This window comes from Penicillium oxalicum, chromosome II (assembly GCF_001723175.1).
Source record: "Penicillium oxalicum strain HP7-1 chromosome II, whole genome shotgun sequence".
Classification (NCBI taxonomy): Eukaryota; Fungi; Ascomycota; class Eurotiomycetes; order Eurotiales; family Aspergillaceae; genus Penicillium; species Penicillium oxalicum.
Window position 1 is genome coordinate 803,051 of NC_064651.1, and position 26,062 is coordinate 829,112.

Here is a 26,062-nt window from a genome sequence, read left to right on the forward strand (position 1 = left end):
TGCCAGCAGCCAATTAAATGAAGAAAAAGATCAAAGGCTCAATCTCAGTGACAGACTGTTCACTACCAAGGACGCATACAACCAGGGATACTTTCATATACTTCGGCATCGGGGATGCCGAGTAATATCACGTGACAATTATGTCATCTCCCGATTTTCTTCCCAGGCGTTTCCGACATTTTGTCGCGTCTGCGCTTCGAGACTCCCTTCTCTAGTCCGACAAGTAATCTTTTATTTTTTTTTTCTCTTCTCCATTTTCGCACGCAATATAAATTGACCCTTTGACAATATGGGTTGGTTTTGGGCGGATTCACAGTCAAAGGTGCCTGCTCCGCCGCACCCAACGACGCCTGGCGCGGCGATTCCAGTATGTTTCTTCCCTCCAACCGTTCTTCTTTTTTTTCCTGAATGGAAAACGAGACCGAAAAGATGGTTGTTGTTTTTTTTAAAAAAAAAAAGATGAAAAAAATGAAAAAAAGCCCCCAGGAGAAAGAAAGATAACTGACCTCTTTGATTGCAAATAGCCTGGATGTCCCATGCACGAGTCTGGCTCATCGCCCGCCGTTCCACCTGCTGTAGTCACCCAAAATGCCGCCGAACCTCCCAGTAACTGTCCCATGCACAAGGCAAAGGACTCGCCTTTCGCTGCAGTCACTGGCGCAAAGCCCTCGTCCAACTCACCCGCTCCGTCGGAGCCCGCTGCTCCCCAACAGTCCACCCTGTCCAAATTGAACCCGCTGAACTACATGTTCGCTTCCATCTCGCAGGAGCGTGCGCCCCAGCAGACCGTAGATCTCTCGGTCGATCGAGAGACTTCGTCTATCCCGCGAGGAGATTCCCAGGGTAATTGGGAGTATCCCTCTGCGCAACAGATGTACAATGCCATGCTGCGCAAGGGGTACACCGATACGCCCCAGGATGCCGTCGAGTCCATGGTTGCAGTGCACAACTTCTTGAACGAAGGTGCATGGAACGAGATTGTGGGCTGGGAACGCACCTTCGCCAAGGGTCTTGGAGCAGGATGGGAGCGATGCCGACGCGGCGAGGAGAATCTGGGATATCAGCTCATGAAGGAGGAAATGACGGGGCAAATCGATCAGGCGAGCGAGCCTCGATTGATCCGTTTCCAGGGTCGACCAAAGGAGTTGACTCCTAAGGCTCGTATTCTTCAGACCCTGGGATGGGTATATCCATCCAAGTTTGAGTGAGTCCTCCGTGTTTGACAGGTGTTGCAATGATTAGAAAGTTGTTGTCACATCGATAGATACTGACTAGACTGTCTTTTTTTTTCCGTTCCATTTAGGACCACTCCTCCCTTCGACCGCCACGACTGGTTCGTTCAGCGTCAGACTCCCTCCGGTCCCAAGGAGGTTCGCTACGTGATCGATTACTATTCGGGTGACCCTGAGCCCAGTGGCCAGCCCGTCTTCTACCTTGATATTCGTCCTGCCCTCGACTCTCCCACCGCTGCGGTGGAGCGACTGATGCGATGGGGAGGCGACGTCTGGTGGCGAGCCAGTGGCGGTGCCGCTCGTGAACCTGGTCCCAGTCATGGCCATTGAAATAAAAAAAAATACCCCCATCACCATCAGACCGGCCGTAAAGGCCAGTTCCAGTTTCTCCACTCAATCCGTTGTACAGTTTATAGACATGGCCCGGGCGTTATGTTGTGTGTGTGCTCTCTTCTATTGGGTTCTCAAGTTCTTCTGCCTTGCCGGTTTGTTTTGCATCACCATCTGTTTTTGCCCTTTCCCTCTAATGCATGTATATTTTACGATGATAATGGTGAAAAAAACGGACCAAGTTTGTGTGAATACGATCTGTCTTAATACCCAGCAAAGTGATCTTTTCCATGTCCAATATTAAGTCATCTGTTGTACATTTGGCATTATCTTGAATGTCTCTCAGTCGCCACACTCGGCCCCACTGAATCTGTCGTATCCGGCAACAATCGTCGACGTTGGAATCATATATTCGGAGAAAGCAGGTCGTACTTGACGCATCGTTCCACACTTTCGATGCTGGCCTGCAGTAAACCGCGAGCCTCCAAACCGACCCACACCCGAAGCATCGAAGTGTCACCCGATCGCACAGTCTGCAAGAAAGTCGAGCCCGTGCCCAGTTGTCGAAGAATGGGGAGTGAGCTGTGCGAATGGAAAGAAAATGTAATCAGCCTCGGTGTTGCACAGGACACACGGTACATCTTCTCAGCGAACGTGCGACTTACCTCTTGAATAAATCAAGATCGGGATTCAGGCTCCGCCCGATTCCTTCGAGAAGAAGACAGGAGATGACCACGTTGACAAAGTCACCCTCGAATCGAACGTGATGGCCCCGGACCATGGTGAGGACTTCACTCAGGACGTCACCAATCTTAATGTTGCCCAGGGCAAATGTGCGCGACTTGATACTGAGCACGAGATGCTGCATCTTCAGCGCAAACACCTCTGGGTCGAGCACTTCATGCGGCGTACGGCATCGCTCAACCATTAGCTGACCAGCTCGGTAGCCGTCAAACTCGGCGATTGCTCGGAAAAGATCCAAGAAGTTTCGTCGGTTCAGGTCGTTCAATTGGGTGACAAGGCCCGTGTCGATAAAGATCAACTGAGGCCGATACCCTTCATCATTCAGTTGAGCGAGGGCAGACTCCCATTCGGACTTGTCTCCGAGATGCGGTCGCAATCGCTCCAGCACTGCATCGGTGACGTCGACCTCGGCGCGGGTTGGAGCTTTGGTGGCCCGGGACTTTTTCCGCAAGGAGAGGTCGAGTTCACTGGGCTTGTAGAAGCGGACCATGATATTCCCGGGGTGGAGGTCAGCGTGGACAAAGTTGTCAATCAAGAGCATATGCAGAAAGGCATCCAGCCCTTCATTGGCAATCTCATGTTGGAAGACACCGCCACCAATATCCAGGAAAGTCGCCAAGGGAATTCCCTGCGCAAACTCCTCCACCAGCACTTCGCGTGTAGTGTAGTCCAGGTAGGGATATGGGAACCAGGCCGTGGTTCGCATCTTGAACTTGTCACGGAATATGACCAGATTCGTCCCCTCGATTCGCATATCCAGTTGAAGTTTCATCATTTCCCCGAATTGCTTCACCTCATCGGGGAATGACAGCCAATGCATAGTAGGAATGGCGTTGATCAAAGATGCAAAGAAGCCCATGATGCGCAGGTCTCGGTGAATCATCTTTTCGACCCGGGGATGCAAAACTTTGATAGCGACGTAAGATGACGGGACCCGTTGCGGTGAGCTCTTGACCAACACATCCACATTCTTGCGCATCTTCTCGCCCAAAGTGCTGGGGACTTGTTCGAGTTCTTGTTCACTCGTGGCCAAGTCTGGCTTGAGCTTCGCTTTGTAGACTTGAGCGATTGCACCAACACCGAGAGGTTCCTCGTGGAATTCCTCGAAGATGTCTTCCCATCGTCTGCCGTTGAACGCCTTGCGAATAGTTCGTTTTGTATCCGCCAGTGAGTGAGCCGGGGCATTAGAGTGAAGTGAAGACATGATGTTGCACATCTCTGGTGGGAAGATATCGGTCCGGGAAGCCGCCCATTGTCCAAGCTAGACCCGTTCAATTTCAGTATGTTGAAAACTTCGAATACAGATGGAAAATGAGCCGAGAGGCTCATGCACAACTCACTTTGATAAATGCGGGGCCAGCACGCTCCATCGCCTTGACCAGGAATCGGTACCACCACAATGTGCCCGTCTGTGCATTGCTCTTGCCATCGATTTTTCGACCAATCCAGATCACAGGAACCGTTATCACTACAGGCACAAAGATCACCGCCAGGTGCAGAAAACGGAATCCCGTCGCAATCGGATCATAGACGTAGTAGTACCAGAACACGCGTATTGACTGGAAGAGTCTTCTCAACCCTCTTGCATCTTTGGGCACTTGCTTCCGAATCTCTTCTCGAGAAGCTTCGAGCATCTGCATCTCCGTCGTCACCTCATCTCCCTCCGACTCTTCTGCGAGCTTGAGGAACGCGCCGGGTGTGAGGGTGGCCATCATCAGGGCGCCGATGACCGGCGCCCTGCGAGGCATGCGTCTGGTCGGGGGACGCCATGGCTTGAGAAATATTTGCCTTGGGATATGTGTAAAGGTGCGCCGTAAACAGAGCCGGCCTAATAGGACGGCCCTCATGATCGGTCGTGATGCATGAGAAGAGTGAAAGCGACTGGCACACGCGATAACAGGCCGATAACCCACAAGCACGTGTTGCGACGTCATCGGCATCGGCTGGGCCGAGGAAGCATTGATTGGCTGATCAACTCCGATTGGGCAGACGGTCCACTACGGCTAAGGCGAGTGGGCGTTTCTAAGAAACTGACCAAGCGGCATGCAACAAGACATGAGTGGAAATCGGACAGTGGATAGACATCAAATCATCCTGACGTGCAAATTACAAAGATTCTCAACTGTGCTGCAAGATATGTTGAGCTCGATCGATGGACTTGGTAGCTTAATAGACCTATGTACACGCTTAGATTAAGTTATAAGGACGTGGAGAGAGGGGGAGAAGAAAAAGGGAAGATTTCCATGTCCAAACGGAAGGAGAGGTGCTGGAGCTGGGTTGAATCCACAGTCGAAAAGAAAGAAAAATACCCACAGTCTTGAGGAACTAGGAACTATTTACTCAGGCAGAAAATCGTCAGAGAAAGTGATCGGGCGCATTGGCGCAGAAGCCAAGTCTTCCCATCGAGGGCGCCGCATTCCAGACATGCCGATCATCCCTTTTTCCGTCTTCCCACATGAGAGCCCTTTCTGGTTCCGGAAGCTTCGTTGCTTGCAAAGAAGCAGTGCGCCCAGCAAATCCTTTGCCGATTGTGAGATCCGGATCGCCTTCCAGCCTTGAAAGATGGCTTTGCTCATGTTTGGTGGAGAGATCCGCCGTCCCGAAAACGGGACCGAGATTACCGGGAACAACCAGGTTGGTTAAGCTTGGCATACGAATGATCAAGATGTAGGGCGATTTCCACAACGAAACTTCTGGTCCATTATCTTTCACATCCTTCACCTTACTCTGACCGAGTCATATTGGGCCTCATAAACATGGGTTCGTTGCGGAACTCGGATGATGTCGAGACGATAGAGGAAGATTCAGACCTTCACCTCCTCTGGAAGCGATACCCGATCAAGGGCTTCCTGTGGGGCGTCATCATCTATACGAGCCTGGTTTTATCGATAATTGGATATTGCAATCCCTCGCTGCTACCATTCAATCTGCTATCGTTCTTCTTCAACACAGAGGTCTCTCCCTTTTTTGCGTTCTCGCGAGGCTCAGAGTATTTCCCAAAGCCGAAGGGATTCAGGATAGTGGCGCTAGTTCCATTTCACTATCACGAGCGCACTGCGATTTTGGATTGTTACCTGCAGGTGAGTCTGAAAGCTGTTCGCAGGGGGGGAACGGGGACTTTCTGGCACTGACGATTGTGCAGAACAATTTGGTGCATAACCAGGGTTTCCTAGATCAAGTGGTATTTGTTCCACAGACAGATGACACTGTCAGCCTTCGGTGGCTTGAGGCACTAGTTCAGCAGACTCCCGAATATGCCATCTCTCCGACACAACAAGACATGGATTGGCTATTCACTCGCTCGGATGTACTGTACATCCGTATTGACGGAGATACCGTGTTCTTTGAGGATCACACCATTCCAACAATCGTCAAAACGAGATTGGAGGATCCTGACGCTCTGATGGTATCTGCAAATGTGGTGAGCGAAGGTGTACTATCTTCTCTTCACAACCACTATGGTGTTGCACTACCTTATCTTCCAGAGCTAGACAGAACCGAGGACGACTCTCGCTCAAGCGCTCAGGATCGCATGGATTGGCATGCATCAAATCTTCCTCAATGGAACGGGCCTGCCGAGTTTATTGTGCAAAAGGGATTCAGCCCCCCCTTCCAAGGCCACCGATGGCTTCTGCCGGCTGAAGAAGACAGTGATCGTGATCCTATCGCGGCGTCTATACGCCTCGAGAGGGGCCCGGGCTCGCAAGAATGGACTGTGAGCGCGCAGCACCATTACTCTTTTCTCGACCACCTCGAATCGGACACATTGAATCGATACAAATTCCCTCTGTGGAAAAATCCACCAGAGGCGGTGACTAGCACGTTTGGATGTTTCTGGGGGAAAGACGCGGCGGCTTTGCGGGGGGTGTATGCTCAAAACTCCGGCGACGAGTTGTCGAGAGCGTGGACTGCATCCGACGGATCCCATCCAAAAATTACCATTGATGGCAAGGGACTGGTCTCACATTACTCGGCCGAGCTGGCACCCAATGGTTTGGACGCTACAGATCTGCTGGAGCGATATCGCGCATATGCACTGGAAAAGGTGTGCAGACAGACATGGTGATGAGGACCAGACAAGCCTCGTTCGAGAAAAGGCGCAATTTTTGTACATAACATATCACATGACCATGAGCACCATCCACTGCATCTGAGGATGCGTCACTATTTCAATACTTTCTTCGCATTACCTGAACAACTCATGCCTTGAAGTGACTGTATCCAGATGGCTTCTTCGAAGCATTCATTTCCCAACCAGCCCCACACATCTCCAAAGACCCCTTGACCCTATATACCATGAAGTAATATTCTCTACTCCAGGAGCTGATACGTGTTAGCATCAAGATTTCCATTCGCAGCGCTCTTGAGAAAGCTCCCAAGTGGGCATATTTGATTGGTCTGGTCGCTATCTACCATTCCTAGCGTCTTGGCTGTCTGCATATTATGCTAATATTTGATGTTTTCCCTTCTCTTTTTCTGGCTCTCCACCATGGTCTCTGATGTATTTCATCCCCCAGCTCCCTCTTCTTCCTTTCTTAAGCTATCATTTACTTCACATCCTTCTACATTCTTACTTGTACGAGAATATTCACGGTCAATAGAAAATCTGCCGTTGACTCGCTCGAATTTCGAACATAAAACGACCCGACAGTAGTAACACTCCTCAACATAACTGAATCTTGGACTAATATTTTACGAGTCGCAGGAGAGATTTGTGTAGGGATGTAGAAAATCTGACCGTTGAAAGCATCGAGCTTTCCAAGTCAAGAGTCATCTGGAGCGCTCTAACTAAAAGTGAGCTCTTAGTGCAAGACTCAACTTCTTTGTTAAGAGCTCTTGAATTTGAGCTTATTTGCAGTGAGCAGCGCAGAGAACACTCTGAGTCGTCAATTCAACCCCAGAGCGTGGACTGTTTCCAGTTGCAAGCAACCAAATAAAGCATCATAGCATTGATGCTTGACGCTTATTTCATTCACTTGTTTCCAATATCACGGATTCTCTCTTATCTTACCTAGTCGGTCCACTGTGGATTCATACTCGGTGACACTTGTGTCTCTTTCTTTTATGTCCTACTCGGATATCCAGCCTAGGGTGTGACAAGCCTCGCAGCTTAATGAGAAGACCTTTGGGGTAGAACAACCTAATCGATCCGAGATACGCCTCCTAGGCTTCGCTGATCCATGGATTCAGACACCGAATAAAGCTGCAATAGAACTCCCAAACTCTCTCGAAAAAAGTATCTTCTGAGGATGCGAGATCACCTGGTCTTAAGATGTCCGAGTTGACCAAAGCACGCCCAGATAAAGCAATCAATTTCTCAGATATAATAATTATGCTTAGAGACTGTTAGAATACATCCATATGGAGATGGTAGTAGGGCTTATAGTTTTCACGAGTCACTCAGTATCATTTTGATTGGACCGGTCTATGTATTGAACGAGCATGTGCAAGAGAATCGGACTATCAGCGCCAATATAAAAAGGTCAATAGAACCACTTCACTCAATTAGACCAAACGACACACTCGAAAGCAAATATAGGCTCTTCTTGGCTTCGTCCTCGACAAGGACTACTAAACTGCGGTACCACGATGAGGTGAAAGCCATAACCACTGGAGGGGGGCATAGACTCGGAGCCCGTTAAGAAATGTCAACATAAAAGCCCAGGGGTATGGTATGTACCCTTGGAATTATGTCCTTTGATTTGGATAACCTGTGTTCCACTCTTTGGAACCGGACCCAAATCGATTCGTCCCTCAGCTGTGGATCTCGCCGGGGGTCACATTTTGCGAATACGCGGCGGGTCTCCGACCACACCGCGGACCGCGCACGTCGCCAGCCATTGTCGGCCTCGATCGTGTTCTTCCTCGTCCTGCTTGTGCAGCGACGTGGTGAAATTTGCCATCACAAAATTGTGATGCACCTGGTAATAATGCCTCAGATGTTTTGTGGGCTCGATCCGCCTCACAACATCGCACCCCGGGTATCGACAGAATGACTCACGGCGATATATGACCGGGTCATGAATGTCGATCCTCGGCAACATTAGGCGCTCTTCCGCCGGCAAATGCTCGTATGCGCGCTCCTCGCCTTCAGCGAGCGGGGGAGGCGTCGGAGAAGGGCTCTGCACTCGTCTTGTGCGCTTCAGGCCCGTTGACGGTGGCGAAGACTTTCGCTTGATGTCCGGATTCTGTGGGCATGCCTCTCGTTCATGGAGTTGTCTGCCATCTCCTCTGGCAAAGGTACGCCCACAGAATTGACAAGTCCTGAAATCAAGGTCGAGCTTCATCTCTTCCTCAGTCCTGGGCCGGCGGTCCCGATTCCAGTGCACCGCGCGACTGTCCGAGGTCTCGAAAAGTAAAGGACAGTCGGCCTCTTTGCACGGAAACTGGGTCGGCTGCTTGGCCCAGCGGTGGGTGTTCCGATTGTTCGTCAACTCGTGGAGCTATGTTCATGTCAGTAACCTCTCAAGTCCGAGTGAGGCGAGGTTCAAGCTCAGCACTTACTGTTGATAGGTCATATGACAACGCCATCTTTGTTGACGCAATCGCAGGAACAATCTTGAGGAAGGCGCATGTTGACCAGCGAAGGCTGGATCTGACATTGATGTCCTCCAGGTCACGGTCTCCTGACCAAATCTCGCAGACCTGGAGGGGGTCCACATCATAAAGATGAGGCCGGGGTCTACCCAGCCAGTCTCTATCATCCAAGTCCTCGGCCAAAATCCGGAGGACTATCGAAATTCGAGATGGCAGAAGCCGAAACAGCTTCAAAAATGCGCCTTGGTTGGTGATCAAACCATCCCAACCGCACACAACGAGCAAGATATCGCGATCCTCTTGCATTTCCCCTCTCAAGAAGTCTCTTGAAGGGACGCATCACTGTCTCAAACCGACGGAACGGGTCGCTCGAAGATGGAACAAACACGAACTTCTCGAAAGGAGGATTGGAACAGCCTGAATAGACTTTCGTGGAAGTTCCAGACGACTTCGAGCGTTGGGACACCGAATCCATCTGCATTGCCTCTTGAGGAAGTTGATTGAAAAGAAGAGGCCGGACAGGGTGAGCGGAGATGGTGACGAATAGAGGTCGAATAGATAGAAGGTATTGATGAGGAAAGAGTGAAGAGAGAAGATAAAGGGGAGAAAGTAGAGCGAAGAATTTGAAAAAAGAACGATCAAAAGGAAGAAGTTGAAGTAAAAGTTGAAGAGTCGAGGGTGGTTAAAAATGAAATGCAGAAGAGATGGAGGAGATGAAGAGAAGTAGTTGTAGAAAGAATTAGAGATGGGAATTTATAGGGAAACGATTGAAGGGAAGATATCGATGGAAAGCTGAAGAGCAGAAATTGCTAGAAGTAGAGTGGCTGAAAAGAGGGAATGAGGAGAAGAAACTGGAGAAAGGGTGAAGAGGAAGATTTTGAAGAGAGGGATGAAGAGTTAGAAGTAAAAAATATAATCAGAGAGGGGGTTTTATAGCGGAAAGAACAGGGGGAAGACGTTGGAGGAAATGTTGAAGAGTCAAAGTTGCTGAGAATGACGAGGCTGAAGAGAGGATATGGAGAGAAAAGATAGAGAAATGAATAGAGAAGATGATTTATACAAGAAAGGTCAGAGATTGCTTCGTATAACGGGTGTAATTAAATGGTAAACGGTGAGAGCTCGTTGAATTGGAGGAAAGAGGCCCCGAGGAGTAAGGGAGATCACTTGAACCTAGTCACCGTGAAAAAATGCTTCATGGGACCGTAGACTATATCAGAGCAGAAGCCGAGAAACATGACGAGATGCAGATTAGATGTCTACTCATATAGTCAACTGTTTGCTTCTTTCATTTCTCACGATGTTATCGGGTTGAAAAGCCGGAGGCGAAGTAATGTCCTTGTTAATTAAATAATGAGAGCTAGTGAACTTTCCATCAGAGATGAGAGTGAGGTGAGAGACATTTGAGTGAATAACCAAAGAAAAACTCTATTATATAGCCATGATATGTGGGAGTTAAGTGAGCTGAGTTTTATTAAAAGGTGAGTGTGAAATGAGAGTAAAATGAGGGCAAAATGAGAGAGAGTTTGAGGGAGAAAGACTAGATGTTAGTGTTGATGTCAGGGTCTGTGACTCACTACCTTATGGGTTACAAACTATCAAGCTTTAAGGGCGTTCATCAGCTTTGTAAACTCGCTGATAGTATTGCTTATACCCACAATCTTAAGTTCAATTTTCAAGGACGGTCCGAGCTTGTGATAAGCCACCTGTCTCTGCCGGTTCTCCATGATGGGTTCCTGGGCTTCCTGGCCATAGATAAAGGCATGAATGAGGATCTTCTGCGAAAACCTATAAGGGCCACAGTGGTTTCAGATGTCGCACAGAATATCAAAGCTTGTTACATGCCTGCCTTGTCTTTGGAATGCCAAAGGCGTAGAGACAATAATCACTCTATCAATACGGATGCTGAGTAGAGAGTCAAAGATGGTGCTGCCATCTCCACAAAAAAAAAGACTTTGCCAGGCGCATTGTACCCCGTATAAGCCAAGAACCGAGTGTCTGAATATTGGAATAAAGCAGATTTCATTCGAAACTCATAGTCAAATCCAGACCATGAGGTTTCTGTTCCTGCTACAACCCTCGACTTGACTTGCCCGTAGGTCTTCCGGTAGTTATACTGAATAAGATGGACTTGAGCGGTGAAATCGAAAAGTTAGAGAGATTTTTTTTGACGACACAAGGTATTCAAGATTTCAACACAGTATCTAGGCACGGAGTTGTTGAAAATCTTCCAATACTATGGACTCCTTTGTGCATCGAATTTAATCCTGAGTCATCGAAGTGTTTGAACTATTGAGACTACTCTGATCGAAGTTTCCTTTACCAGATTGTCATCATCAAGCCTAACGGTCCTCCCCGACAGCTCTGGGTACCAGTAGATTAGGCTTTTGGTTAGCCAAGGCGTGTGAGCTCTCAAAGCAAGCCTTTCAAAAACCGACGACGGACCTTTAGGGGTTCATTTAATATGTCAGCTTTCATGTCCCCATTCTTCATTTTGAAGACGGTCACAAGACCGCAGCCTAAGCCACGTAGATCTCCTCTCATTTAATGGGTGATTTCTTTGGTATCAAGTAGCGGGAAATTTATCTCAAAGTATCTGGTTAACATCCGAGGAATAGGTTCAAGGACCAAATGAAGAAAACTCTACTTTCTCCGGATTTCCAGTGTCACTAGTTGCTCATCGTCTATGAGACTGGGTACTGATCTTTCACTGAAGGTACCGATTGTCGTTCTAGGACCGGAAAAAAATTAATTCAATGGTGCATCATCAACCAGAAACTGATGGATCGGACTTAATAGTGGCACTGTCCCTTGAAGATTCATGCGACATATTCGAAACTATCCCTGATTCCAAGAAAAGCAGCTTATAATTGTCACCACCCTTGCATATCAAGAACAAAAGTTTCGTGGTTTAGATATATGAATGAAGGCCATGTTTGGGCTATTGAGATTCCAAGACTTTTGACTCATGCATGTGCCAACCGTATGCTGCTAGTCAGGGGTCAGGAATCAGTTCTTTCCAGTGCTTATGCTCGTTTGTTAGGCAGATTTTAATACTGGGATTTTGCCGAAGGCGATGTCATGTGTATGATTTACGATGGAGCCACTGTCACAATAAGGAAGCGACGGATTAAGCTTGTGATGATTTTGTGACTCGTATTACTTGTTACTGACGCGAAATACGTTGCTACCTGCCCATGCGGTCAATAATCAGCGAAGACTGTTTCGTATTTTTTCTCAATCTTATTTCCATATTCTCGAGAGTCATTGCTGCTACCATCATCACCAGCCCATTTTCAAGCCCTTGAGCTGAATTTAATATAATCTTTCATCTATCAACTTCTCTCTCATTTCAAATCACAATTTCTTTCACTTTATTATCATGTTCGGTAGGGTTTGACCTGATATTCGCTTTGATAGTATGATTCCTCGTGAGCAGGATTGTCTGTCTTTCCTTGCGAATCTGTTGAGCTTCCGTAATATTTCAACACCACGTGCCTTCATATACCCTATATGAGAGCACACGATTGTTTAAATTAGGGCTATCTAGTCCTGCTGGAGTGAACCCACCATCCATTTCAGAAATGAATTCTCACTTCTGCTCCTCTGCTTCCCACGCCTCCTCGTTCACACGGAAACGTCCACAGCCACAACCCTCTTCTTCTGCTCTCGACCCATCCCAATTCACTATTGGAAAATGTCTCCAGCACAGGGGTCAAGTGGCTCGGGGGGACGTAGGAGGCCAAACCGTGGCCAAGGGTAAAGGTAGTGTAGCAAAAGACTCCCATTCCGTGATCTGAAGCATTCTGTCTCCCCTGCCAAGTACAGCAACACCGTCAAGTTGCAGGCACTAATGAGGCTTTATGCAATCACAGAAACCCCTCGGAGGCTCCTTCGTTGCTTCGCTTGCGGGTTCTGGGCCATGTGAGGGCCCATTGTCCTGTGGAGGCGTACTATGCCGCGATCGAGCGGCAGATCCAACTCGTAAGTGGTCTGATTCAAGTCTGTCCACGTCCACAAGTGATACTGACTCAATCCTAGGGGTTGCTCTCGCCTGGCATTGTAAGTTGTATCTTCTATGCCACTTTTGTTCGAAATATCATTTTACTGACTATGATGATAGCGCGACCTCCAGGCACCCCGGCGGGCCCCTCCGGGGATCTGCCTCCACAAATGGCTTCTCGGGCTTGGGCTACTCCTTCTGCAGCTGAAGCGGCTGAGGAGGAATCTTCTCCGGTTATCAAGGCCGAGGAGGAATCCTCTCCGGTTGTGAAGGCTGAGGAAGAGTACCGCTCGCCTTCGGAGCCTCGTGTAAAGGAGGAACCTTCTGAGTGAGAGAATGAGTGAGTCTTTGACCCAAATTCTGCCTGATCGTTTCATTTCCACTGGATGAAAATCTTCGTCGCGAACCCCCATTCGAAGTTCTCAGTTGTTTGTTTTTCCCCGTTGCAATTGGCATCTATTCTGAAAATTTGACATGCCGGGACCAACACTAACAGGTAAAAAGGGATTGGGGTCATTGAAGACCTCTCCTCCTCCTCCTCCTCCTCCTCCTCCTCCTCCTCCCCTCCTCCTCCTCCTCCTCCTCCGCTTTCTTTTCTCTTCCTTCTTCTCTTCCTTCTTCTCTTCCTTCTTCTCTTCCTTCTTCTCTTCCTTTGTCTCTTCCTTTGTCTCTTCCTTTGTCTCTTCCTTTGTCTCTTCTTTTTTCTCTTCTTTTTTCTCTTCTTTTTTCTCTTCTTTTTTTCTCTTCTTTTTTCTCTTCTTTTTTCTCTTCTTTTTTCTCTTCTTTTTTCTCTTCTTTTTTCTCTTCTTTTTTCTCTTCTTTTTTCTCTTCTTTTTTCTCTTCTTTTTTCTCTTCTTTTTTCTCTTCTTTTAATCATAATGATCTAGTCTTCTCACAATCCATCTTCTAAATTGCAGCTTGACACATGATTAAATATGATTAATAGTCATCAAAAACGATCCTTGTAGAAACCTTGAGTCATAAAACACAGGTTTTGGCCCTTCGGACATTAGATGTAAACCATTTCACAGCCCACAAGACTACCGATAGAGACCTTTTCATGGCGCCGCATAAACAACCCTTGCTCGCAGCTACAGTCTGAGTCGAATGATGCATTGAGGCAAATCCTAAATTATCTTTTCCAACATCATGTCAACAAGTGCGCTGATACGTGGCAGACTCGGTCTTCAACGCAGCTACAGATTCGATCATCAGCGGGCAAGTTCAGCAGCACGCTGCTCGACTTTTATCTTTCCGATCAATGATAACATTTTATGCTATTCTCTCGGATTTTAGAGGGTATAAAATTGAGAAGATTATTTCAGGATCATGCTCCCAAACGAGAATACCATTTGCTTGTCAGTATACAACTATCGATGAGATGTTGAGCCTCACTCGCAACATGCTAGATTTTCACTCGCTATAACTTTGTCCAAATTCCGAAATGAGAATATTCCGTCTAAAGGGCACGTATCGCTGCTCAAAAAATACAAACCTGGTATTCTCAGCTCACTAGCTACCTAGAGAGTATCGGGATGAGTGGAAGAACGATAGAGTAGTGACCAACCTCCTAAGACATCACGCGAGAGAAATGTCTTGAAAAACAGTCAACTCAGATCTTGATTAAACTCATGAGACTCCGCTGATTTGAATGCTCGACATGGATTCTCTCTAGTCAGATTAAGGAAAACTAGATATTCCACGCGGATAGTATTCGAAAATAAACTGTCTTAAACTTAAATCTCTCATGTGGCGGGCGTTCACGAAATTTCAGATGTTTTCCATTTTTTTGACTAGATCTGTCACCAGACTCAACGGAGAAGAGCAACTCATTCTACATACCTGTTTCTCTGGAATTTTGCCATTCTCTTTCATTCCGTTAAAAATAGAAGAAATATTTTGCCTTCCTCGATAGGACTCGATCATGTCAAAGTCACGTGAGTAGCAAGCCCTAAGAGATTCCGGACAACAGAGGTCACGATGGATTTTCAAGGCCAAGTTTGTGGGAAAGTCTGATATATCGCGAGAGTGATGAAACTTAATCAAAGACAGAGAAGAGAACTTGAGACTTGTAAGAATTGAAAATTCCGCGTTGATGTACGTGCTTGAAACCAACGCTCGGGTATATCAATCAAGACCGCTGCACTGATGGACTTGCGCAGAACGGAACTATGCCGAGGCTTATCGATTTCGGATACTGTGAACTTGTCAAGTGGGAGTGACTTTCGTACTTGTCATCAAACACGCAGAAAATATTTTAATGGTCATTTGAGTAATTCAAGGTATTTTCAAATTTTCATATTGGAAACACTGACGGGAGCCAGGTGCCAAGCTTATATTAACGACGTCACATCTCGTGTGGGAAAAGGTATATTCTCAACATTGTACTATCTCTGGCTTGCTCCACCAGTCGAAGTACCATATCCAGAGGAATTTTCAGTCTTTTGCCCCTTCAATACTCAGAAATAATCCCTGATATCGAGATACGCATGTAAACAAGCGGACCCATCAAAAATATTAGATTGTCTCTATTCACCAAAAAACTATACATCCTGAATCTCAAAGCACGTGGGTAAACCTACTGGACATGTTTTCAAGAATTCTTATGCTGAACCAATTTGTAATCAAGTCCCAAAGTTAGGTAGATGATCTTACAAACAGTAGATACCTTCTGTTTCTCTGTTCTCAATTTTGCTGCTCAATACTGATTGAGCAGCCTTGTCAAGTCACGTCTGGAATCATTGTAAACCCAAGTCTCGAACGCACACACACCACACCCGCCATGATCGACGGATAAACTTAGGTAGTGAATGGCGGATAGTGGAAAGTGGATACAGCCCTATTTGATAGAAAAAAATCTTGTCTCGAAGATCCGACTTCCGGCATGTAATCCTTATCCTGCCAAAGGGCCATCTGGCCATGCCATAGGACGTCTAGTGCACTGAGACCAAGTGTATTATTTTGGTACATTGTGAGCCCAGCAATTCAAATAGGCATATTGACGAGTCCTCGGCCGGTTGGTTATTTGATAGGCAAGAAATCTGTTGGAAAGACATTCTCTCGTCTACGCACAGACCGAAAATTGCGAGCCGCGTGAATGGGTAATTGTCTATAATACCATCTGAATCTACCGATATATATGTACTTGGGAGTTGAACTTTTGAAGCCTCTTTGACATTTTCGAGAACTAAGTGAAACGCTGGAATAGACCCCTGGCATGGCCCTCCCATGAAGCTTCCCTCCGCTTCAAAAGAATCATGTGTATCCTCTCATATTTTCCCAAGCCTAGGCTGTGCCGAGATGCAAAGTATCCCATAACATGAGGAAATGACCGTAGACACATCCATGTTACCCATCCGACCAGAAGCACGAAACAAGTCCATCAGAGTTCGTCAAATGATAGACAGGCAACGGGTGTCGAGGCAAGAAAAGAAGGCAAGATGTTTTTTTTGTGAAAAATTGGGCGGTTTTGCATTTCGAGAGGATCTTCCGAGTTCTTTCTTTTTTAGAGACAAAAAAAGGGAGGGAGGGGTAAGAGAAAAGGCGAAGGGTTAAGGGAGGAGAGGTTTTCAAGAGAGGGATTCAGTTTGAAAGGAGAAAAGGAAGAGGCGTCACGCCATGCCACAGTACACTCATTCCCGATCCGAAAACCGACCCGATCATCATCATCAGCACGAGCAGAAAATTAACACATTTATTTCTTGGCGGCCTGCTCCTCCTCAGCCTTGACGCGGGCACGCTTCTCGCGCTTGCCACGGTGGCGGGCCTCGGCGCGGGCGTCACGGAGACGGCGGTAGGCGGCCTTCTCACCCTCGGGAAGGGAGTCGCGCTTGATCTCGGTGACGGCAGCCTCGAGAGCGGGGTTGACGATGGGGAAGGAGGCGTTGACCTTCTTGATGAGACCCTCACCAGCCTTGGCAGCCTTGACGTCCTCGGCGGAGGAGTCGAGCTTCTTGAACTGACCGCTCTTGCGGGGGAAGAGGATCAGGCGAGCCTTGTAGTCCTTCAGGCGGGCGACGTTGTCGACCAAAGACTCCTTGGAGTAGTTGGTGCGGCGGTGGTCGACGGAGATGCCGATGGTGCCAGCGAGCTTCTTGGGGATACCGGCCTCCTAAAAGTCGCAAAAAAAAGAGAATGGGTAAGTCAATTTGTCTCTTGAGATCGTCACACGGCTCTGGGTTGAGAGCATTGCGCAACTCTCCACGGTACGTGAGAACTCAATTTACCTTCAGCTCAGCGAGGGTGAAACCACGACCGGCACGGACACGGCGGTTGTACTTGACGGTGGGGCATCGCACAACGGGACGCAGCTTGTCGACGGGACGGGGAGCAACAGCAGCGGCCTTGGCGATACGGGCTTCACGTCTGCGGTGCTTGCGACCGGGCTAAAAAATCGTGGAAAAAGCGCATGTTAGTCGAACGAGTTCTGTCGGGAGCAAGAACTTTTTTTGTTTTCCATTGATCGAATGCCAAGCGGTGGAGTCGGGAATCGTTCGGCGGGAACTGGAAAAAAGTTCTGGGAGGAAAATCGAAAAGGTCGTACCTGGTCGAAGTGCACGCGCACACGACGCTGCCAATCCTTGCGGAAGTCTGTATTGAAATGGCATCAGCAACCCCGTAATTCCGTATGACAATCGAATGTCTGGTCGCAGTCCGGGCGCTCGTCAACCCTCACAAAAATTTGCCGAGTGAAGAATGAACGAGCGCCTGACTCCATGGACGACGGGACCGACTCACGGTTCTTCTGGATTTGGTTGTTGTGCTTGATCGCCTATATTTCCCACACAGGTTGAATCAGCCTCGAGATCCTTTCAACAATCCTCCATGCTACCGGTATCACTGGTCGAAAATCGAGCCAAAATGATCCGGACAGCACCTCTTCCATTCATTGTATTCAATCGCAGCAGGGTTTCGCAGGTAACGCACCATGGTGACGGATGGGGATCGAGCCGGGTGGTGGTCGTCGGAGGGTTGCTGGTCAAATCTCCCTGCACGGCAGAAACTGAAGTCGCCATTTTTCGTGTGGCCGCTTTCACCACTCACCGCTTCGCTTAGCGAGCCCTAACTAATCTGGTTCGGGCAATTTGCCAGAAGCGGCTGACTCAGCATTTCTGGGCGGGCTCGCCCGGGCTGGAGAAAATGGATTCCGTCCCGCTGGCTGGTTGGTTCAGTTTGTTGGATGAGATTGGCTCGGGCAGCGACTGTACTCCAAGTGACTTCAAGTCCTGGACTGGTCATGAACTCCTGTCCGTCTTCCCAGTTGCGTCTTCGTGCTGTCGTGGGCACTCAAAGATCATTCATCATACTGAGTCATTTCAAGCTACGGCAAAGCTCAAGAAATAAATACAGGGCTTTACAACATTGAATGTGGATTAATCCCACTATCGCCTATCGGTCTCTTGGTGTTCGTGTATGCTATGTAGCAAAATGCATCTGTAGATCTTATCGCTACTCAAATGCAGCACCATGTCCACTCAAAAAGGCTGAGCCTCATACTCCTAGCCTCGGTACAGTCATCACCATCTCGGATTCACAAAGTAAAGGGAGATCAATTTTGCGGTCGCAAAAACCGGGGGAGTGAAATTCCACCGCATTGAATTCGCTCTTCAGGCAATTAAACCTACTTCAAAGGTTTACCTCTAACCTAACCCAATTCTACCAGCGCCCATCAATCAAATGTGAAGGAGAGTGGCGGTTACTACAAATCAATGTCCTGACGAGGATGATCTCATGGATCTGACTTCTGAACAGAGCTATGCAAGTATGGGCAATGAAAAATAGCTTTCAATGAATGGGGCAGTGTAACAAGGTTTGGTCATGATAGAACGGCGATATTTACGTGTTCGTGTCCGTGCAAACTAACGGACAAGGCCAGGGAGAAGATTGAGGTGGGGTATGGATGTCATGATTTACTGTATGTCAGACGTTGACAACACAGAAACTAAAGTCAAGCAAAACAAAAGCGCAGAGAACCGCCAAACAGCCACCAAAAAAAACAAGAGCAATTGCAACGCACTGCATTGCCATCCATCACAAAAAGCCACACAAGCAGTCATCAGTCATATTCCTCAAGGGAACGCAGGTCATCAAAAGTTCGAGTGCCAGAGGCCAAAAAGCAACGCTAGGGTCATGAGTCGTATCCAGATGGGGTCATGCCGAAACGCCAAAGGTGGACGCTTCTGCAGGAGGAGAGTGGGGTGGCCACCAAAAAAAATGGGACCTGGAGAACTCAAGTCTCGATGCCCAGCCCCACCCCGGCATTGTTCCTGGATCTCTTGCTGGCTGGACTACTCTCGTCAGGATTGAGTTTGCGCTTCGATACAAAGGCACGCTCAACACCTGGTTTCTTGACCTGACCAAATAGCTTGGTTTGTAGGAGTGAACTGGTTTTGGGAGCAGTTATCCGCGCATGCTCCTGCTCCTGCTCCTGCGGGTACTTGTATTGCATGGCTTCTGCCTCCGATTCAGGGGCCGACAAGGAAACGGTGCTGTCGCTATCGTACTGGTCCTGTCCATCTCTTCTCACATTCGAGTGAGTGTGTTCACGGCGGGAAGAGCGTGGTTGGTGGGGTGTGGCGGGGACAGAGGAATGTGCGACATAGGCGCCATGTGGTTCCCGGATGCGGTTGGTGAATTTGTCGGCGAAAAGGAGAGCTGCGAGACCATCGGTGTGCTCTCCGCGGCAGATGGAGTGCAGCTCATTCTGCATCCCGGGGGACATCGCCCCGTAGTTATATATTTGCGAAAAGTGTTGCCGGTTATCTTGGATGCGACGTTTGAGCATCGCGTTTTGCTCCACCAGCTCGGCGGACCGAGCAGTAGCATCCTCAATGACTCGCTTGGCATGGCGAAGCCGACGATCGAGGATAAGATTGGCATTTTCCAATTCCTGCGATCGGTGGAGGACGTTCAAGTAGTCATTGTGAGAAACTGGGTTGGAAGGCCGTGGAGTCAAAGGCTCTGCGGGGCGTGAGCGACTTCGGTATTCTGCACTCTGAAGAATTTCAACTTCTCGCTTGGCGAGCTGTTGCTCTACTTCAGCGCGCTTAACTGCTTCGCTGCTTGCGAACGAAACAAGGCTATTTTGGAGCTTGAAGTGTAGCGCAGACATGCGCGCCTCTTGCGCCACAGCGAGAAGGTCCTTGGCAATCTGGCGTAGGCGACTTTCATCGGCAGTCTCAATCTCTTCCATGGCAGGGAGGTTCTCTGATGCGCCATAGGCGTCACATAGTGATTTGTCCAAGTTTGCAAAGGGGACAGCCGCGGGACTAAGAGATCGTGAGTTTGATCCGCGCCGCGGCGCTCCAGGGATCTGTGTCGAAGGTGGCGGAGTCATATCGGATGACGACAAAGTAGGAGGAGACATGAACTTCTTTTCGGATTGCGAGGATCGATCGCCGATAGCAGCGCTAAAATGTGGAGACGGTGACAGAGAACTTCGGCGCACTGGAGTTGCCGGGACCAGAATCTCAGCGGCTGGTTCGAGGGGACTTGATGGTCGGTTTGGTGATCGAGACATGACCGATGGGTGTTGTCGGCACAAGCGGAGAATGCGACAAACCACGCGATGGCAAAGATACAGACGATCTTAATACTAGATATTCTGTCAGTCTATTGTGTCCAGTCGCTAATGATAATGATATCCATCGCGCGGGCCGATCGCATACCGAATCAGTGTAGAAGATTCCAGGAATGGACCAACGACGTCAGATGGCGCAATGGTGGAATTGATTGTTCAGGGATCACAAAGAGATCAGACCAAGGGGTGCGAAACAAAGAATTACAGCGGTGAGGGACGGGGATCACGGATAAAGGGCGGAAGGGACGCTAGGTCTGTAGGAAGTCGAGAACGATGGAGGGACGGTTATGAGTTGATATCGTGGAGGGGGGCTGGGAGGCTGGGAACGGGCATTGTGATGTGCGGCGGGGGGGGCGGTTGTTGAGCCAATTCGGCCAGTTCGGCGAGTCAAGTCCGTCGTGCCAGTTGAGCCAGTGGGCGGCCTCCCAGCAGCATCCACTTGAATCCGAACCCAATCATCTGTCTCACATGTGACCCTCTCAATGCTACTTTGGGATTAGTCAGTGGATCACGGGACGCTCAGGGCAAGTAAACACCTGCGAACAGCGGGTGAGGCACTCCGTTGAACTGGCAACCAACACTCTAGAGAGACGCTAGTTGGAGCTTGGTTTCAGCTTCGTCGTGTCATCATCGAGCATCGTGACTTGACGACTGGATGAGCAAACATGTCCACCTGGTTGGGGATTAAATCTCGGTACTGGCGAACGTGGTAAAACATGCCCATCTGAAGAAGAAGAACGGACCAGGAGAACTTGCAGAAGAATGATCTATACGAGGTAGACCATAGGGCAGCTTATACATTGTGTTCAACATTTCCGGAAATGGACAAGTCTTGTGTGCCGTCTTTCCCAAAATCGAGTAGGTAACGCTTCGGCTTGAACCTCATTGCATTGGCGAATATCAACGACACTGGCTGACCTCATACTCACCGGGAACAGGCTTGTGCAGGAAATAAAATAGATGATTCCAACTTGTCCCCCGGCGACTTTGACATTGGGCTGTTTCTTCGATCGTCAAGATTGATCTCAGTGAAGGATATTAGTCTCCGCGGTAAATGATGTTTATTATCGACTCAGCTAGCGTAGGGACCTACCTAAGTAGTCAGCACTACGTCCGGGGCTGACAGATTGTTGCATCATTCCGCGGCTGTTCAATCGCGCACCTGGTGGGCCAATTGAGGTTTCCATCGCAGTAAGGCAACTCCAGGGCATCCATTTGGGAATCTCGAACTGATATTCATTCGAAACCCCGTCGCGGGACCCGAAACGGCGGACGACAACGGTCGCTCCCCACCAGTGAGTTGACGGGATCCATAAAAAAGCGCACGGCAAATGTAAACAGCCGACACGCGGTGCCAGATAAAAGCTGACACACCTAGCCAAGTGGAAGACTATCGGAATAGTCCAACGTTCGCATGGAAAAATCCACGTTTTGCCTTTCTGAGCCTAGATCTCCAACCACCTTGTCGAGATTTTCTAAGCTTCACGAGGAGTAGGTGGTACACTGCTGGATTTTACTGGGAAATGGCCGGTTTATCGCACATGCTCGGAAAGGAATGGGAACACACATGACCAACTCTAACAGTTGTGATTTCTGCTACGGGCAGTAACCGTCCATGGGGGGCTGACCACGACTTTCCATTATATGTGCTGATGAATCATGATCGCTCGTGGAAGCATGTGTCAACGCGCCTATTGTTAGGCCTTCTTCTTTCCATTTTCATCTCTTCAATGTTCTTCGGGCAAAATGCATCAGACAAGTCTGGGTTAGAGCTGCCGCCCGCATTTACAGTATTGCTTAGCGGCCGCTAACCGCCTATGGATCCTGGCAAGACTTGGTTATGCTTCCACGCCGTCTGGCCTACTTCAACAGATCCGACCTTCAGTCCTGAACTATCTGAATCTGTCTCAAAGATTTCGAGTATTCACACTCTTTGCTGCTTTCAAGAATCATCTCTAGATTATATCCTTCCATCCATGCTTCCGGTAGCGTGGTCTTTGTCAGTTGGTGCCTCAGGCAGCTATCAGTGATCATGTCGGAGGATAAGGAACTGTAAACAATCGAAGATCAAGCCTCATTGTTGACTCCGCCCCTCATTGAGCGCCTTTGAGATTCATCCACGCCCAAGACAATAATCCGAACAGTCATTGAACATGCCATGAAGCTCGGAGAGGTCTCTTAACCTATCATTCATTCGACTATCCATATCTGGGGGTTTTTACGCCGCCCTCCACTCACTCGCTGAACTTCCCTCTCGCTTTTACTTTTTTTTGGGTTTCTCATATACGCTTCGTCCACCCCGATATCCGGATGACCCGTGATAGCGAGTAAGGCAGCGATCAAAATGGAGGACCAACCCAAGACCACTCCTCGCCCGTCGAGCGGAATCCCCCGGCTAGCAGCATCTCGCCTGCCTCTTCCGAAATCGACAGGACCAAAATCCATCCGTCCGTCCCCTTCTCGCGACCGATTACAAGCCGATCCAGGAGTGGACCACAGCCGTCTCCGCCGGCCGTCGTATGAGACGCTGCGAAAGCAACCATCGATGACTCGCCTGTCGTTACCGGCAAAACAAATACCGAGGCCCTCGTCCAAGGGGAGTGACGTTGCAACGCAGCTGAAGCCGACACAACTAGCAGAGGTCGACAGCTTGTCAGCGATCGACAGCCAGGACGATGGCCTCCTCCACGAACCCCGTGGTCGCCCGGAAGGACGTCCTTCCTTGTCGGAAAGGACCAAAGAGACTATGGCGCAAATTCCACCCTCACCGGCCCCGGGGAGGAGACAGTCAAGCTTCTACAGTGGGGCTAGTCCAGTACGATCTCCTTCTCGAACGCCCTCCAATGCTTCCAGTTATTCGAGATCCCCGTCTCGATCATCTAATGGCCAGTCAAATGCAAATGACTACCTTGCTCAACCAATTTCCAAGCTCCGTCTTCCTTCGCGACCCCGCAACTCTGTGCCCTCGGTATCGGCGTTGGCACCGCCTACCGTCACCGAGACTGGAAAAAGTCCCTCGAGGATAAAGATGCCCTCATCGAGGCAAAGTCTTGCGGGCAATGGAGTTGCAGATCAGGATGGAGCACCTCGCAGAACGGTACCAGTCAAGCCCACAGGCTCGGGGGGACTGTTCGCGAAACCGTCTTCTGCTGGTCCACCCCTGGTCAAGAAACCCTCGAAGCCTGTGCTATCAGACATGGGACCTCCGGCGCGGCCACTCCATGTTCGGAAAACGAGGAATGCCCAAACGAATCCTCCTTCAACCATCAAACCACCTTCAACGGCTTCCCGGCAGGTGTCTGCGGCTTCGTCAATGCCTGACGATCTAACACCAGAGCAGCAAGCACAGAGCGAGGCGCGAAAAGCGTCCAAGTCATCTAGTGCCCTGCGGGAGAGTATTGCGAAAGCAAAAGCCGCGCGAAAAGCAGCTGCTCAAGCCGCAAGCCAAAAAGAATCCGAGCCCGCAAGTATGGCCACCTCCAGCAATACCTGGGAGGTGATTGATGACCGTGATCCTTTCAACCAATTACCAAAGGGGTCCAACTCGGCAGTGCTCAAGAAGCGGGTAGAGGGAGCCCGTGTCTCGGGCACGTTGAACATCGCAGCCTTGGGTCTGACTGAGATTCCCAAAGAAGTGGTCACCATGTACGAATTTGACGCTGAAAGCTCATCAAATTGGTTCGAGAACGTGGATCTGGTCAAGTTTATTGCTGCTGACAATGAATTGACATCCATCGCCGACGAGGTATTTCCCGATGTTGATCCAGCCAACATCGACCCGGAAAGCGAGGAACGAGGGCCTCAGTTCAGTGGTCTTGAAACGTTGGATCTTCATGGTAACAAGCTCTGTTCCCTTCCCATGGGCATTCGACAAATTCATCAGCTGAGGGCTTTGAATCTTTCCAATAATGATTTGACCTTGGAAAACATCGGCATCATCATGGAGATTTCATCCTTGACGGATTTAAAATTAGCCGGCAACAAGCTGGATGGTGCCTTTCCACCTGCAATTGGCCAATTACGCCAATTGGAAAGCTTGGATTTGCGTAATAATGCTTTGACGCGGCTGCCCAATGAAATTTCGGAATTGGCTAACTTGAAGGTCATGGATGTGAGCGAGAACCAGTTGCCTAGTCTTCCCTTCGATGCTCTTTGCAACCTTCCGATCAAGACTCTCAATGCCCAAAAGAACCAATTGAATGGGACTCTGATCCCATCGGCTGTCGATCAGCTTCGGGATCTTCAAACTCTCAACGTGGCGAGCAACTCTTTGGATCTCCTTGCCGGCAATGACCAATTACTCCTACCCAATCTTCATACCCTCGTTGTGAGTGTAAACCGCATCAAGCGTCTTCCTCATCTTTCCGGCTGGCAGTCCCTTTCGACTCTCGCAGCTGGAGATAATAGATTGGATCGGATTCCCGATGGCTTTGTGGACCTCAAGAGTATCAAAACAGTGGACTTTTCCGGGAACCACATCACTCGAGTGGATGAGAAGATCGGTCTTTTGGAAAGTCTTTCCAATTTCAGCATTTCTAATAACCCGCTCCGTGAGCGGAAACTGCTTAGTATGAGCTCAGACGATATATTGCAAGACTTGCGCAAGCGATGCGGGCCAGAGCCTGGACCCCAGGACACGGATGACGAGGGATCGGTGGCGACGCAATTCACTCTCGCGCCCGAGACTCCAGTTGGTGAGCATGGCTGGCGATTGAAGCCTGGGGGCGTTCTCGACAAGTCCTACTCCGAATTGACCGACTTCGATTTGGGTAAATTTGGTGCGATCGGCGAAGATGATGTTCGTTGCCTATATCTGCAGCACAACAACCTGCGCTCATTCCCCACGCCGGCCCTGGGCATGCTCGCTTCAGGTCTAGTCGATCTTGATTTGTCCCACAATTCCCTGGATGGCACAGACTATCTCTGTTCATCGCTCGAGCTTCCAAAGCTGCAAAGTCTCAATATCAGTGCTGCGGGCCTCCAAACCCTCGAATGCCTTTTGAAGAATCTGCATGCCCCGAACCTGAATTTCCTTGACATTTCTAACAACCGTCTCACTGGATCATTACCTCACATCCGACAATCCTTTCCTGAAGTGAGAACTTTCCTTGCTTCGGACAATCAGTTTTCTAAGGTGGAGTTCGAGGCAGTCCAGGGATTGCAGGTGCTGGATATCAGCAACAACGACATCGATCATCTGCCTCCCAAGATTGGCTTGCTTGGTGCCGAGCGTTCTCCGCAGAATTGGGGTGGGGGCTCTGCATTGCGAAGGTTCGAGGTCGCAGGAAACCGGTTCCGTGTTCCACGTTGGCAGATTGTAGCCAAGGGGACGGATTCCGTGTTGGAGTTTCTCAAGGACCACATTCCCACGCAAGATTTGCCCGAATGGGAGCATGAGGATGCAGCCTCTCGTGTTGATACATTTTGATTTGGGGGGTGTTCTTTTGCATTTGTCATCTTTGGCGTTTTCCGGGTGACCACGGTGATGCATGCAATTTTATTTCATCTTCAGATGCATATTTGATTTGTATCATACTCTTCAATACCTTTCTACATGCACACACAATGAAAATGCTATATTTTTCATGTGGAGTAGATCACTTCACAAGTGATCAAGGATCTGGCTTCAATAACAGATTG

At 49.0% G+C, this 26,062-nt stretch overlaps 9 protein-coding genes across 9 annotated transcripts; 4 read left to right on the forward strand and 5 right to left on the reverse strand.

The window, feature by feature from the left end:
• Positions 1–289: 289 nt before the first annotated feature.
• On the forward strand, positions 290–1,562 carry POX_b02171 (Cytochrome c heme lyase; the record flags this gene model as incomplete). The annotated part of the gene is made up of 3 exons (XM_050111086.1): positions 290–367; positions 525–1,204; positions 1,304–1,562. 3 exons carry the CDS (start codon positions 290–292, stop codon positions 1,560–1,562), a joined length of 1,017 nt encoding a protein of 338 aa, XP_049971432.1.
• A 404-nt stretch (positions 1,563–1,966) lies between these two features.
• Positions 1,967–4,054, reverse strand: POX_b02172 (ABC1 family protein; the record flags this gene model as incomplete). The annotated part of the gene is made up of 3 exons (XM_050111087.1): positions 1,967–2,144; positions 2,228–3,567; positions 3,647–4,054. The coding sequence occupies 3 exons, from the start codon at positions 4,052–4,054 to the stop codon at positions 1,967–1,969; spliced, it is 1,926 nt and encodes a 641-aa protein (XP_049971433.1).
• A 607-nt stretch (positions 4,055–4,661) lies between these two features.
• POX_b02173 (uncharacterized protein) lies at positions 4,662–4,958 on the reverse strand (the record flags this gene model as incomplete). Its single annotated transcript, XM_050111088.1, has 1 exon — positions 4,662–4,958. The coding sequence occupies one exon, from the start codon at positions 4,956–4,958 to the stop codon at positions 4,662–4,664; it is 297 nt and encodes a 98-aa protein (XP_049971434.1).
• A 104-nt stretch (positions 4,959–5,062) lies between these two features.
• Positions 5,063–6,372, forward strand: POX_b02174 (uncharacterized protein; the record flags this gene model as incomplete). Its single annotated transcript, XM_050111089.1, has 2 exons — positions 5,063–5,386; positions 5,449–6,372. The coding sequence occupies 2 exons, from the start codon at positions 5,063–5,065 to the stop codon at positions 6,370–6,372; spliced, it is 1,248 nt and encodes a 415-aa protein (XP_049971435.1).
• Positions 6,373–8,083: 1,711 nt separating this feature from the next.
• Positions 8,084–9,149, reverse strand: POX_b02175 (uncharacterized protein; the record flags this gene model as incomplete). The annotated part of the gene is made up of 2 exons (XM_050111090.1): positions 8,084–8,749; positions 8,811–9,149. The coding sequence occupies 2 exons, from the start codon at positions 9,147–9,149 to the stop codon at positions 8,084–8,086; spliced, it is 1,005 nt and encodes a 334-aa protein (XP_049971436.1).
• A 3,554-nt stretch (positions 9,150–12,703) lies between these two features.
• Positions 12,704–13,175, forward strand: POX_b02176 (uncharacterized protein; the record flags this gene model as incomplete). Its single annotated transcript, XM_050111091.1, has 3 exons — positions 12,704–12,824; positions 12,882–12,902; positions 12,964–13,175. 3 exons carry the CDS (start codon positions 12,704–12,706, stop codon positions 13,173–13,175), a joined length of 354 nt encoding a protein of 117 aa, XP_049971437.1.
• Positions 13,176–16,537: 3,362 nt separating this feature from the next.
• Positions 16,538–17,772, reverse strand: POX_b02177 (60S ribosomal protein; the record flags this gene model as incomplete). Its single annotated transcript, XM_050111092.1, has 5 exons — positions 16,538–16,954; positions 17,070–17,228; positions 17,387–17,433; positions 17,581–17,614; positions 17,770–17,772. 5 exons carry the CDS (start codon positions 17,770–17,772, stop codon positions 16,538–16,540), a joined length of 660 nt encoding a protein of 219 aa, XP_049971438.1.
• A 1,300-nt stretch (positions 17,773–19,072) lies between these two features.
• On the reverse strand, positions 19,073–20,362 carry POX_b02178 (uncharacterized protein; the record flags this gene model as incomplete). Its single annotated transcript, XM_050111093.1, has 1 exon — positions 19,073–20,362. One exon carries the CDS (start codon positions 20,360–20,362, stop codon positions 19,073–19,075), a length of 1,290 nt encoding a protein of 429 aa, XP_049971439.1.
• A 2,404-nt stretch (positions 20,363–22,766) lies between these two features.
• POX_b02179 (uncharacterized protein) lies at positions 22,767–25,850 on the forward strand (the record flags this gene model as incomplete). The annotated part of the gene is made up of 1 exon (XM_050111094.1): positions 22,767–25,850. One exon carries the CDS (start codon positions 22,767–22,769, stop codon positions 25,848–25,850), a length of 3,084 nt encoding a protein of 1,027 aa, XP_049971440.1.
• Between the last annotated feature and the right edge of the window lie 212 nt (positions 25,851–26,062).